The 15,588-nt window shown below is 36.9% G+C and overlaps 1 protein-coding gene across 4 annotated transcripts in view; it reads right to left on the bottom strand.

The window, feature by feature from the left end:
• Positions 1–15,588, bottom strand: part of ARL13B (ADP ribosylation factor like GTPase 13B) — a 70,053-nt gene that overhangs the window by 41,414 nt on the left and 13,051 nt on the right. For 3 of the 4 annotated variants that reach the window (XM_045501704.1, XM_045501705.1, XM_045501703.1), the window contains exons 2-3: positions 14,720–14,790; positions 8,015–8,264 (exon numbers count right to left, since the gene is read on the bottom strand). In XM_045501704.1, coding sequence (XP_045357660.1) covers positions 8,015–8,264; positions 14,720–14,790 — 321 coding nt within the window. The remainder of the gene's footprint in view (positions 1–8,014; positions 8,265–14,719; positions 14,791–15,588) is intronic. The other variant, XM_045501706.1, reaches the window with a different exon arrangement.

Raw genomic sequence — 15,588 nt, 5'->3', positions numbered from 1 at the left:
TTAAGGCCTAAGAAAGTAAGGCACTGTTTTCCTGAACTTGGGTCCATTCAGGACATTGTAGTACAGATCAGGAAGGTTGGCAAAGAAAGTAAAAAATAAAGACAATTGCATTCTCAAAAGATTCTCTATCACTTTACGGTGAAGCTGAACACTGCACAATGGACTAGGGATATAGTCTAAACTCACACAGGAATAGAGTTTTGGAATTCACATTTTAATGGAGAAAGCAGGTAAAAAAACAAATACAAATATTAGATACTGTTAAGCTCTTGGCAGAAACTTAAAGTATTGAGAAACTGACTTTTGGAATGGCTTCTTTTCCTTGGGTGGTCAGTGAAGGCCTCTCTGAAAGGGAACATTAAATGAGTATCTAAATGATGAGGACAAGGAACAGTATATCCCAGGCATAGTACAAAGAACCTGAGGATGATATAACTTACTCTGTTTAAAAAAAAAATGAGCAGTACAGCTGTATCATAGTAAGAAAGGAGTAATGAGGTAAGAGATAAAGTTAAGAAAGGTCAGCAGGGGCTAGATGAAAGGCTTTGTTGGCCATGTAAGTCCGAAGTTTACAGCAAGTATAATCAATGTAAAGCCCTTAGACTGTCTCTAGCGTGAAAATGACATTATGTAATTTATCTGAGAAAAATCATCTTGTCTGCTGTATGTGGGTTAGAATGGATTTGAGGCAGATGAGTGGAGGACAAGGATGCAGGTATAGAAAACCACCAGAAGGGTAATGCAGCAATCCCAGTAAGAGATGGTGGAAGCCTGGACTAGGATGGGAATGGAGGTGGTGGTGGGAGTAGCATTACTAACACTCAAGGTTAATAAAGTGTGTTATGTCTCAGCATTGTTCTAATAATTTTACAGTTTTGCCCACAAAAACACTAGGTATGGTGAGGTTAAGTAACCTGTCCCAGGTCACAGAAACTGTGAGAATCAGAATTTGAACCCAGGCTGTCTGATTCCAAAACAAATTCTTAACTACTAGGTACTATATAAGTGGCGATGAAAAAAAAATTAGACTAACTTGTGATAGATTTCAAAGCTAGAATCTACAGGAGACTGATTGGATGATCTTGTGACCCTGGGATCATGACCTGAACCAAAATCAAGAGTCACAGGCTCAACCAACTGGGCCACCTAAGTGCCCCAGAGGTGGGTGATTTTAGAATGAAGTTACCTAAAAAGTTTGTAGATCCAAAAAAATCAAATACCCAGAGAAGAGCCTGAGGTATTCCAAAATTCCCACCTAAAGTGGAAGAGTTAATAAAGGAGATTGAGAAGAAACTATTAATGAAGTATAAGGAAAACCAAAAAAGTGTGCTACAATGCAGAGTGTTAAAAGGACAAAGTTTAGGAAGAAGTCAACCTGAAGTAAAATAAGAACAGCAAACTGACAATGGATTTGGAAAAGTGAAGACAAATCGTTGACTCGAACATGAGCCATTTCCAGGATTTGTAGGGATAGAAGCACAAGAGAAGTACGTTGAAGAAAGAATGCGATATGAAGTATAGCAGCCACTACGAAGTATACTTTCCAGCTATGTGAATAGAGGACTGTGAAAAGGAATGAACTGCTTGAGAAGAATGCAGGGTCAAAGGATTCCATAACACTTAAAGTTAAGAAGTCCAAGAGCACATCCTGCTAATGGGAACGATCCACACTGGCAAACTCTTGATATAAGAAATGGAAGGGATTATATGCAAAAGTAGAAAGGATTGGGATCTATAGTACAAATGGAGAAGGTGGCCTTGGATAGGAGCAGAAGCACTTTTTCCATATTATAGTCTCGAGAAAAGGCAATATTTAGGAATAAAAGCAGATAGTTGAACAAATTTGGTGGTCCTAAATGAAAGAATTCTTACATAAGTTTCTACTTCCTTAAAGAACTAGGAGGCAAAATTATTAGTTGAAAGCACAGTGGAGTTGATGGATAACAGGCATATACATATACATAACCTCCTAACACTATAAAATAAATTTTAAATTATAAAATACAAAGAAATTGAAGAGCTTTCTGCTGTGTCAATTATCAAGTATTACCAGAGAAAAAGATGTTTCATCTATGTCAGCTCCTAATGTTTAAAGAACTTTATAAAAAAGATAAATTTAAAACCAATGACAAACTCTCCACCTAATCAGGTGGTGATAAATTTCTTCTGCCCCTTCTGAAGTTGCACTATATCCTTTTATCTATGACATTACTGATACTGGTTTATAATTGTTCCCAAATTGTTTATCATGGAAACTGAGAACATTAAGTATTATTTAATATTCACTAGCATAATTATGTCCAAAAGCGTTTGTAAAACTGTAGAGTTCTATTAGTATTTATATCTGCACATAGTGCTTTTACAGCAAGACTTAACACAGAAAGATTCATGGCAAAGCAATATATTGCATATAATTTTCACTGTTATATTTTAAAACTAATTAGAATCACACTGGGAGGACTGGATGGCTCAGTCAGTGGTGCAGTGAAGCGTGACTCCTGATCTTGGGGTTGTGAGTTCACGCCCTATGTTGGGTGTAAAGAAGGGCGCCTTGGGTAGCTCAGTTCGGTAAGCATCCAACTCTTGATTTCAGCTCAGGTCATGATCTCACGGTTTGTGAGATCAAGCCCTGTGTCAGGCTCTGTCTGCACTGACAGCACGGAGCCTGTCTGGGAATCTCTCTCTCTCCTCTGCCTCTCTCCCCAGCTCATATGTACGTGCGTGTGCTCTCTCAAAGAGTAAATAAATAAACAAAATAAAGTAAAATCTTAAAAAAAAAAAAAAAAAGAATCACCTAACCTAAGCAAAAAAAAAAAAAAAAACCAGAATACTTAATTGGTTGCTTAACATATTTTATATGTTATCCACACACTTAGTAGGCACTAAAAGTATTTTTTTCCCTTAAAATGATTACCTTAAAGGGAAAACCTTACTAAGCATTAGAGGGACAATATTAGAAAATCTACTGGTAAAATTACTATGAGCACCTGGGCTCATGTTCTCACCTACTAAACTCTGTCATTTTCTGTAATCAAAAGCTTCATGTAGCCTGAATTCATATAATGAGACATTTTAAAAGCTCTCCTAATTCATCTCCATCCAGACACAGCATGTCATCAACAATAACTATTCATATCCATCATCAATCACACTTGCAAAGCCACTAGTAAAGCACTGCACTAGCTGCTTTAAATACATGATCTGAAATTCTCATGACAACACACTTACTAAAATCCTTATTTACAAGTGTAGACATGGAAACTCAGAGCAAATAACCTCCCCTAGGCCTGTCTGACTTCAAAGTCAGAGGTTACAACTTGCAGCTGTAAAATAAATAAGTCATGGGAAGGAAAAGTACAGCAAGGGAATACAGTTGATGATGTAGTAAGTGTATGGGGACAGGGGGTAACTACACTTAACCACGGTGAGCATTTTGTAACGTATACACAATTGCTGAATCACTATGTTGTACACCTGGAACTAGTATTACATGTCAACTATGTTTCAACTAAAAAAGAAATTGGAGGTTATGTTGATTCCAGTGCTATTCATACTACTGCAAAAGTTACTCACTTTTTTCTATTGGAAAGGTCTTCATCTGTTCAGAGTATCTAATTTTAGTTTTTTAAAAATTAAGTTATAAATTGTTAAAGCAAGAGTATACAGGGGTACATGAGGGTAGATAATCTATTTCATACCTTAATCAGAGTACAGGTTAATCTCTATTGTACCTAGGGGAGTAAAAGGAACACTTTCTAAGTAAATAAACAGGTTAACATGATTACAGGGCAAAAAGTTTGAATAGCATCTATTTTTAATCTCTTCAGTCACTTTTACTTTTCTACTGAAATGGTTCACATGATTATATACAGCTGAATACAAAAAACAGAATTACAATATTTTACATCTACTTTTAATACAAGAGGTATTTAACCACTAAGTCCAAAGAAGTAAAGTGACTTGCCAGACTCATAAACAAATGCACACCAGCTCTTAGAATTCAGGTTCCAGACTCTTCATCTTCTCTCTACACCCATGGTTTGTCAATTTTTCACCATTATTTCAGAGATTTTCATCAAAATATTATGCTTATTAAGTAGTAAAGCTATAGAACTATAAAACATAACTTCTGAGCTAATAAAGCACAGAAGCCTAATGATGTTCTATGATTCTGACCTTTCAAGAGAACTCTCAAGGCTGTGACATAAAGTGACATTTGCTGAGGCTTCATTTGCAGTGACACATGCTATCAGGCTGGTGTGCAACAGCACGTCAGGCAGAGCCAGAGACTGTCTAGGACCTTCTACTGTGCTGATCTAACTTTGCTCCCATAGCATGAAAGAATTCTGGCTCCACCAATTTGCAGTTTTGTGATTATAGACAATACTCTAATTTTTCAGGTTTATTTCCTTCTGCTGAATGGCTGAATTTTCTCAGAGGTCTGATATTGTTCTCTGTTTGTTCATCATTCTAGGGTGGGAAGAGAAAGTTATCTAGATGTTGAAGTTAGTTCTGAGAGGCTTTGTGGGTCCTAAATCAGCTAGTTTAGGCTCAGTCAAGGGAGGAACAGAAGATGAGATGAGATGCTGTCATTAAATTTTGCTCCTGATTGGTCCAGATGTTTGTGGACTGGAAGGAAGCAGCTAAGTGCAACAAGGGGCACTAGAGCCTGCCTCCTAATTCAAGTAACCTTGCCCTGCCTCTCCACAACCCACCAGATATCCTAGCACTGAGCTTAGCAGGGTTCTTTCCACTTATTACCTAGTGGACTCTTCAATGTCATACCTATTACATGCTAGGGTTGTTATCAGTTAAGCACAATTTCTTATCTGCATGGGGGCAGTGAAGGCTACCTGAAGGACTTTAAGCAGAGGAACTGTAAAATGATCAAATGTGTATGCTAAAAAGAGCTCTCACATTCTTTATATACTCCTGCATTGTTTCACTTGTTACAGCATGTACCAGTTTTATAAAACATCAATTTTTTTGGTAAAACACCAAATTTTGTAAAGTTGAAAAACATCAAAAAAAAAAAAAAAAAGAAAGAAAGAAAAAGGTTCCTGCTAGCAATGCAGAGGAGAGCTTGGAGGATGGGATAGACAACAGAGAGACTGGTCAAGACCAGTAAGTAACACAGGGGAGGAATGTAGAGGGGATGAAAGGAAGTACATCAAGGCGAATAGAGAGGGAAGTGGAGACTCAAGCCATATTAATACAGTAATATCAACAAGAGGAATTACTTGTAGGTCAGAGAGAAAAAGGTAAACAGGAGAATTTCCAAACACAGGTTTGGGGTAGATATTTAAGAGGGGTTTAGAAACATATAAAAGACGATGAGATACAGGGGCTCCTGGCTGGCTTAGTCAGAAGAGCATGTGACTCTTGATCTTGGGGTCATGAGAGCTTACTTAAAAATAAATAAATAAATTTATATACATATATACATATATACATACATATATATACATATATATATGTATGTATATATATATATACTTTTTTTTTTAAATAAAAATTAAGGGGAGTCTGGGTGGCCCAGTCAGTTGAGCGTCAGACTCTTGATTTTGGCTCAGGTTATAATTTCACAGTTCATGAAATCGAGCCCCACATTGGGCTCCACACTAATAACACAGAGCCTGCTTGGAATTCTCTCTCTCCCTCTCTCTGCCCCTTCCCTGCTCATGTGTTCTCTCTCTTGCAAAGTAAATAAAGCTTCAAAAAATACATAAAAATGTAAAAAGGTGAGGTACAAATTTTCATATATTATATGCAACTGTATATATTATGAATTTTGCAAAACTATGCATAGGAAATTCATCAGAATGTTAGCAGTGGTTGGTTCTGCATGGTCAATCAACTTTTTTTTTTTAAGTTTATTTATTTATTTTGAGAGTGGGGCCTAGGAGCGGGGGGACGCAGAGAGAGGGAGAGACAGAATCCCAAGCTCTGTCAGCACAGAATCCGATGTGGGGCTTGAACTCACAAAACCTGAGATCATGACCTGAGCCGAGATCAAGAATCGATGCTTAACCAACTGAGCCACCTATGCACCCCTTGATCAACGTTTTTTAACTCACTCTTCCCTACATGTTCTAAATTTATTAACAATGTGCACTTTTTGAATATTTTGTATACTTTTTAAGCACACTCATTTCAAAAAGCAGTTTACCTTTATTAATAAGAACCCTTTGGTTGTAAAATTCCCCGGATGAGAATTGGTCAAATGGCAAATCATTTTATATTTCACAAGCATATTATAGTATCCATAATGAATTCTCATGTCTTTGTGAGATCTCACTGACCACAAAATTATCATAGTGAAGCAATCCCCTAGTTGGAGGTTTTCTGGGTTTTTTCACCTCTATTCTGATAATCTATTAGGTGAGGGAGGTGAAAGAATTGGAAGCAGGCCTCCTGCTGTTATTTGATTCTTCAGTGATAACTGCAGTCGCTTATGAACTGCATGCTCCCATCTCGGGGCTTTTCCACATACATCTGCCTGACTGCCTCTCTCTCCTCAAGTGTCATCTCCTCAGTAAGACCCGCTATGATTATCCTGATTACAAGAGCAACATACCCCTGCCATACCACCACCATAAGATAAGAGATCTTTACTTTTTTTTCAATATACTTATCACCGCATGTCTGATATAACTTACTTATTACATTTACTGTGTGTCTCCAGCCCTAGAATGTAAGCTTCTGAGGCCACCCATGGATTATATTGTTTTGTTCCCAGCGGTATCCCCATCACCAGAACAATGACTAGCATATAGTGGATGCTTAGTAAATATTTGCTTCATTAACACATGCACGAATTAACAAATGAATAAATTCAGTAAATGACTATTAGGTTAAAAACTACACACACGATTATGTTACACATGAGCATCAGTCTTCTCAGTCATTAATACTTTTTACTTTAGAAGACGCTGGTTCTTTGCTTAAACGTGTAGAGACTAAGCCTATGTGGTTCAACAAAATTCATTCTTCATATATATGTCTATTAAACTTTCCTTCAGAGTCAATAAAGGTAAGAATTTATTACACAAATCACTTTTCTAATTGGTTAAATGTATAAAAATTAAGCCATAAAACCTATACCAATAAATAATGCCATAAAGTCTTACTTCATGTAATCAGAGCTTCCAAACTGCCTCATTTAAAAATGTTCATTTACTACTGAGAACCACTAAGAAACTCTGCTTATAATTTCTCACTTAACCATGTGGTAAGCAGGTTTTTTTTGTTTTTTTTTTTTTAATCCTCAGTAATGAAACAAGCATGAGGAAAAAGGACAAGAAGGCAAGGGCACACATTCAGCTCGCTCTGATTTTAAGAACAACTTAAAGAACTTTCACTTTATACTACGTCTTATAGGTACAGCACCATCTGGTGTTTACTATGCAGAAAGGCTATGAGGGCAGGTGGTGTAAAAGTCCTTTGTCACTTTGCAAAGAGTGTTAGGCAGCTGGACAAAGTGATACAAGCATATGACTAAGTTGATAACACAGATCACATATTCAATTTGGAAATATAGAAATAAAAATTTGGAAATCAGTGTGGCATTAGAAGAATAAACTTTTTAAATAACTTCCAGACAATAATACTCTTTAAGAAAAACAGGACAAAGGCAAAACATAAATAAGTTATTAAAAGAGGGCAAAAAATTTTCTGAAAACCATTCTAGAATGTTATTAATAGGTCATTTCAAAATGCAAAATTTTATAAAAAGTAAATTATCAAACAAAACAAAGAGTTTATATTTGAATACCCAGAAGATTGAAGTATAACTCTTCTTTATAATATAGCCTCAACCCTTAATCCCTACAGAGAACATCACAATAAGGTCTCACTATATAAACAATCCCATTAACTGCATACATTTTATTATACTAGGACATGATGATTTTAGCTTATTCAGCTTATTTTAGCTTATTTTGGAACTTAGGTAAATTTTTTTATTGGCTAATGCCACTGCTCCTGTGTTTACAATGACACCAACATTACTTACACCAGTATAGGCTTTCCCGATATCCTAGGATGTCTTAGCACTTCTGACATTGTCTCTTTTGTCTCTTCCATTCTCTCTTCATCACTGGAATCCACAACAAATATTACCCCATAGGACTCAGCATAGTAATTCTTCCAGATACCCCGAATTCTTTTTCCACCTCCCAAGTCAAAGATGGTGACTTCAAATTTTCCTTGTCTGAGGTCAATTTTGGAAAAGCCAACAGTAGGAGCTACATCTTCAGGATACTCTGTTTCAAATCACACAAAAGAAACAACCTTAGACTTTAAATTAATAACATTAACAACACAAATTAAAGGACAAAAAAAGTATTTTTCATAATTTAGTCTTAATTGGAATGTTTATTATTTGCTTACACACTAAGCTTTACATCTAAGCATACTGGTAGATATGGGGAAGGGTAGATACTATAAAATATCCAACCAGAACTTATGCTCCATGCAGATAAAAATTTCTGTATTTTGCTTATTTGTTTTGAATTGACCCCAGCTCCTAGAATAATGTCTACCATATAACAGGTACTTAATAAATATCTGTAGAATGAATAAATAAATGAACTCTTGCCTTTAAGGCTGTTGACTCTCCAAGTTACAAACAATAAAAATTTCAACCCTTCAACACTACAGCCATCCCCAGGGACCATTACAACTTCTGTGAAGCTATAAAGAAAAACTGAATATTTAGAGAATAGTTGAGAAGAACCAAAGAATGGGAGAAGCTATGAAGAGTAGGACCACTCTTTTCAAACTACTGAATTAAAGCTATAATTGAAATAAAAAAAACTTTTCAGGACAGCTTACAAACATAGAGCAGATTTCATTGTTTCTAAGGAACATGTTTCATATGTTTTCATAAATTTAAAATTGAATTTTTTTGGACTTCTGTATATGACAATACAAAGAAGGCATAGGATGCATGATTATAACTGCCAAGGGGGTGGTAATAATGACAACATTAAAAAGATAACTAAGGTTCAAGAAAGACTTCAACTAGGAGCTCAGACTTAGGCCTTAAAGCTAGGTAGTATGTAGACAGGCAAAAGAGTGAGCTAAGTAGCAGAAATAGCAAAGGAAAGAAGTACAAACTGAACTTTGGCGCAAACCCTTAAGATTGGGAATGAAGACTTAAGAGAGTTCTGAAGACAGAGAAATGGAAGCTGAAGGTATTTCAGCAGACCAATCATATAATTAATGTGACTAAAGTAGTGCTTTTTTAAGGTACATCTTTGCAAAATCTCTAGAGCTGACAAGAAATGAGAGTGACAGCCACTTTTCAGAGAGATATGAAAATGAGAAGAATGGAAAGACAGAACTCATGAAACATTAATAGAACCTGGTGACTCAATGGTTATGAAGAAGAGTTCAAACTTCATGTTTGTCTCTTTCACTCTCTCTTCACCACCAGAATCCACAACAAACATTACTCCATTGGACTTTGTTTACAATGGCCACAATTGTAGGCTTTTTAAATTTTTAGGCTAGGCTTTTTAAATTAAAATCAATTAAAATTAAATTAAAATTTCAGTTTCTCAATTGAACTATCTAGATTTAAAGTGCTCAGAGCCACACAAGGCTAGTGGCCCACATTACTACTAGACAGAGCCAATACAGAACATTTCTATCATTGCAGAAAGCTCTGTTGAATACCACTAGTGTTATTATTCCCACATTCAACAGAATATTTGCTATTACAAAGATAAATTTGAAAGGCATTTGCTGCTAGGCTTAGGTGTGACTGGGCATCAGATTTGCCACATACTACTCTCTTTCAGCAACTACTTTAGTGAAGTTTAAACAACTCCCTAGAGGCACCTGGGTGGCTCAGTTGGTTAAGCCTCTGACTTTGGCTCAGGTCATGATCTCACGTCTCATGGGTTTGAGACCCACATCAGGCTCTGTGCTGACAGAGCCTGTCATCTGTGCTGGATCCTGCTTTGGATTCTGTGTCTCCCTCTCGCTCTGCCCCTCCCCTGCTTGCGCACGCTCTCTCTCTCTCTCTCAAAAATAAACATTAAAAAAAATTTAAACAACTCCCTAGAAAGTTAGCAGAGATGTTACAAGTCACACTTTTCTAAGATCTTCTTTATCTAGGAGAAAAAGAAAAGTTTAGAAGCAATATAAGCAGCGTGATATTCCTAAAACAGGATTACCCTAGACATCTAAAACAAATGGATCTAATCCAGGCCAGAATTGGTTTCCATAGTTAAAACAGGCAGCCATCTTTGAATACGAGTTTAGAGGTACCTCCAGGAAATTATCAGTGCAAATAAATCAACTATGCTGGAGTAGGGATGAGGGAACTAATACGTATAGACACCTACTCAGTACCAGGAATTTGTTAGGCATTAGGATGTAAAGATGAATAAGATAGGGTTGCTGTCCTCAAAGAACATACAGTACAATATCAACAGATACGTATTAATGGAATTAACACAAGAACCTATATTTCTATGAAAAAAGTCTGGAGAGGATACTATAAGGATGTTATAGATTACATGTGTCCACGCCCCCCCTTTCCCCCACCACCTTGCAAAACTCCTATGTTAAAACCCTAATCCCCAATGTGATGGTATTTGGAGGTGGAGCCTTTGAGAAGTAATTAGGTTTCAGTGAGGTCATGAAGGTGTAGTCCCCATGATGGGATTATTACCGTTATAAAAAGAGACACAAGAAAGTTTGTCTTGTGTCTCTCTGCACCACATAAGAACACAGAAAGAAGATAATTGTCTGTAAATCAGGAAGAGGACTCCCTCATCAAGAACCCAACCATGCTGGCACCCCGACCTCACACTTCCAACCTCCAGAACTGTGAGAAATAACTGTTGTTTAAGCCACCCAGCCTATGGTTTGGTATAGCAGCCCAGACTAAGACTGAGGGTATTCAAGAGGAAAAGGGTAAAGAGGAGGGAGGGGAAAGTTATAGAACACAAAGCCTTCAGAAAGGCCATGAAATAAAAATGAAGTCTTAAAAACCACAAAATTATAATAAAGAAGGGAGAAGAACATTCTAGGCAGGAGACCAACGTAAGCACAGATAAAATGATGGCAACATTCTCAGGAAACCAATTCAAATTAGGTAGTTTTTTTAAGGTTATATGGTAGGCAGAGCCAGGACTCAAATCCAGGTCAGAACTTTAAAAGTCTTCCCTCCCTGATTTGTCTATCCTTTCCTCTGGTTCCTGCTCACGGTTCTGTGTTTCAAGACTCAGGACTAAATGTTCTGGATACAACTTCCCTGTAAATCCTTTCTGATAATTCCTTCCTACTTTCAGTATCACCTGCACTATCATAATATTCTGTCTTCTTGCTAGTCCTCACAATAGCCTATACCTTCCCAGTAGCTGGGACCAATCGTTGTATCCTTAGTACTTAGCACAAAGTATATAGTGGCTCAACATTACAGACTGCCATGACAGCTGAAGCTACTATTCTTACATCCATCCTTCCTTTTGTCATGCCACATATTTATCCATCCATTCATGCTAGTAGCCATTTATCATGTGTCTATTATAGATCAGGGATCATATAAGAACCAGGGGTACAAAGACAAATGGTCCCCAACCCTGAGGATTTCGGTAAAGTGTATGTGCTAAGACAATCTCTGCGAAGTCCAAGATAAAGTGAAATATATCATCAATAACTTATTTATTGAGCATCTATTGTATGCTAAGCACCGTGCAAGGTCCTAGATACACAATAATAAGATCCATCTTCTGACCTTACAGAGCTCTTAGAGGAGAAAAGGGGAAACATAAACAAACAACTATAATACAATGAAGATATTTTAATATCCAACAATGCTAGGGACCAATTTACACAAAGAAGAATTTTGCTACCCAAAAAACAACTGTTCCTTAGAAATTATTAGGAAATAGCACTGGACAGTCAGAGAATCCTAGTTTTTTAGCTGAGCACATACCTATTTAGGATAAAAACTTAAATCCCTAGCCTCTGTGGCAGCTAGGAATGGCTATTAGAACATATTCTAGGTAGTGAGCTAGTGGTGTAGCATTAAATGTTTAACCTCTCTTGCAGGACTTTGATATGTAGTATTTGTCATTTTCCATGGTGTGAATACTCCCACTATGGTCAATTTCAAACTACCAGTGTGAGGTACCTGAACACATGGTTGGGAAGGGATATACCTAACTGGATCTCGATAGCTGATATAAGCCAATAAGAGCAAGTAAGAGCCAGCTCCAAAATACCACTGAAGTGACGTGGCAGCTTCTAGTCCATGCCCTTAAAGGAAAAGAAAATGGCCTCCCTTCAACCTTACCTCTTCCCTCAGCTGAAATGCACAGTACTAGTGAGCCATCTTGGACCAGGTAGGCAAGGGAAAAAAAAAAAAAAGAGGAGAAGGAACATAACACCATGGGGGTGTTATGCCAGCCCTACACTACTTTTGCATGCACTATTATGAGAAATAAAATTCTATTTTGTTAAGCCATTGTTATTTTAGGTCTCTTGTTAGGACAACTGAACCTATATCCAACGAATACAATCACTTTGACAGCCATAAAAAAAGAGAAGTTGATTGAAAGAAGCAAAGGTCAAGGTATGGAAAGTATTCCTTGATTAGGAAGCTATAACATTCTAGATGAAAGACACTGAGGATGTGGATTTAGACACTACAGTTAGAAGAGAAGCAGATATATCCCAAAAGAAATGTGGGGGGGAGGGGGGGGGAGAAAGGGAAGAAAAGAAACAGAAATGAGGCAGAAATAAGCTGAAGAGTGGAAGCCATGGCAGATATGTTGTAAGAAGACCACCTACTACACCTATGGCATGGCTGAACTGAGACACCAAAATGAGTAAAACTGCCCTTTGGGAATTTATGGTCTGGAGAGGTGAAGAGATACAGGAACAAAGGGGGTAATTAAGTAGTGATACAAGCAGGTATAGGTAAGTATAGTCCAAAGCAGAGGAAGTAGCCAAGTCTACTGATGGTGATGGGAATGGGTAAAGGTAGCAGGAGGTTGGAAAAGACTTCATAAAGGAGACTATATAACAAAAAAACCATCTTTAGAGACATTTAGATATTCTGCTTTAAAAGCAGATATTCCCTCTACTAAGACAAGTGGGAAGAGCATAAACAAATACAAAAGCATGAAAAGGTTCCACTGGAAAATTTCATGTAGCTCTATATAACTGGAATCTTTAAAAAAAGAAAAAATGTAAGAAATCAGCCACTGGAGTAGGCTGAGGAGTAAACAAATATGAGATAAAGAACAAAAACAGAACCAGAGGGGAGCTCAAAGTGGAAAGCAGCTTTGACTTTTTGTTCATGATGTAACACCCTGAGTATTTTTTTCTAAACTCAGAAAGAGAAACTGATGGAGGTGAAAATCAGAAGAGAAAGATCCTAGTGGAAAGAGGATGTTCTAAGTACACACAACAAATTAGATAGTCTGATTCTTAGATTCTACTCCCTTGAATGTAAGGCTTTGAAGAAATGGAAGAAGTGAAGATGTTTAGATGAGCAGTCATGGCCTGCAGGCCAAATCTGGCTCACTATTTTTATATGGCCCTCAAGCTAAGAATGTGTTTCACATTTTAAAATAACTGCAAAAAAAATCAAAAGGATAGTATTTCATAACACATCAGATTTCAGTGTCCATAAACACAGTTTCATTGGAAGGTGGCCATGCTCATTTGTTTACATATTGCCTATGGTTGCTTTTGCATTATCATGTGAGGGTTGTATAGTTGGGAAAGAGACTGCGTGATCCTCAGTCTCGAATATTTACTATCTGGCTCTTTAACAGAAGAAGTTTGCCAGCCCCTGGTTAAGATGATGACAGTCAGTGCTCTGCGAGGATATAAGCTAGGAGATAGCACGAGGGGTACCATAAGAATCCACAGATAATAATACACAATTTATATCTAATATTACATGGTAGAATATGGGATGGCAAAACATTTTCCTTCAAAAGCAAGTGTTGCAAGGTGTTAATTTTCTTTCATAAACTTCCATAAATAAAAGCCCCTGACTATTTGGTATGTGTATCTTGTTGCAACATTCTTTTTCAGCAAAAAATATATGTTAAGTTTCTTCTCAATTCATACTCATGCTTGGCTGATGCTACATCTTCTGGGTACACAACAAACTCACTTGCACAGTTGCTTCTATGTTGTAGTAAACAGCATTAAACTAAGACTAAGTAAATACATCCAATGAGATGTAATATAAGTGACATAAAACTCTTTAGTAAAAAAGAGGCCCTACTTTTAACATAACTATAAAAATTACATATCATATTGAAAAACAATCAAGACGCGCAAGGAAAGACATGCTGGCTAACTGTATTTCTACCTCCGTTTGATTTAGGTGCAGCCTTGGGACTAAATTCCGGCCAAGAGAATGCAAGTAGAAGATAGGTATCCTTAAAGATGGGCATGTCCTTTTTTTACTTTTTCCCTCCTGTGCTGAGAAGACAGATGTAATGTCTTTTATCTGATCAAAGACCTCAAGGATCCTCTGCACCTCTGCATTTATTCATATCTGAAACATGTTAATAGGCTGGTACTAGTAAGCTAGAATCTATTCCCCATATTAGCCACAAGTCTACTAAGAATATAAAGAGATGGAGTGTATACTATCTGTACCAAATGATTATGTAACAAAACAATTTACATAAATAAATAATTCAGAGTAATTTAATAAGAAACATTTTCAACTTACCTCCTTGGATTCCCTTTGCTGTTGCCGTTTTACCAGCATTATCAAGTCCCACCATCACAAGAGTCACCTTTCTTAAAATAATAAAAATTTAAAAATCACTTTTGAGTTAATCCAATATCAGGGGAAAATAAAAGCAAATTCATTCACTCAAGCAACATATAAGGAACATCTACTACGTATAGGACAATCTGCTGGACCCCAGGCAGTTCAGTAATGAATGAAACAGATTCAAAAAACAAAATTCTTGAGAAATATCCTTGAAGTGTCATCCTTTTGTTCTATAAGCAAAAAAGGAAAAAAATAAAAGAAAGTTGTACAACAGAGAGTACAAAAGGTAGAGAAGAAATAAGAGAAAGAAGGAAAAGGATTCTAACACATGAGCTACTTATCATGCCTAAAGATTCACACACACCAACGGTGTGTTCAGCTCTGTTTTCAGATATGCAGCACCTTTCCAAGTATAATTCTTTTTTTTTATTTATTTATTTTTTAATTTTTTTTTTCAACGTTTATTTATTTTTGGGACAGAGAGAGACATAGCATGAATGGGGGAGGGGCAGCGAGAGAGGGAGACACAGAATCGGAAACAGGCTCCAGGCTCTGAGCCATCAGCCCAGAGCCCGACGCGGGGCTCGAACTCACAGACCGCGAGATCGTGACCTGGCTGAAGTCGGACGCTTAACCGACTGCGCCACCCAGGCGCCCCTCCAAGTATAATTCTTAAATACAGTATAATAACATGATTATTAACTTAAGTGCTAACATATTTTGAAAGTGTTCCTAAAATTATAAAGCTTAAAATACTTTTGATGACATAGCTAAACTTCAGAGAATCAGAGAAAAAAAAAAGTCTAGTTCAATTTACAATC

Source organism: Leopardus geoffroyi, chromosome C2, assembly GCF_018350155.1.
Source record: "Leopardus geoffroyi isolate Oge1 chromosome C2, O.geoffroyi_Oge1_pat1.0, whole genome shotgun sequence".
Lineage (NCBI taxonomy): Eukaryota > Metazoa > Chordata > Mammalia > Carnivora > Felidae > Leopardus > Leopardus geoffroyi.
Note: the sequence above shows the minus strand (reverse complement) of the source record. Positions and strands in the feature narration are given on the sequence as shown.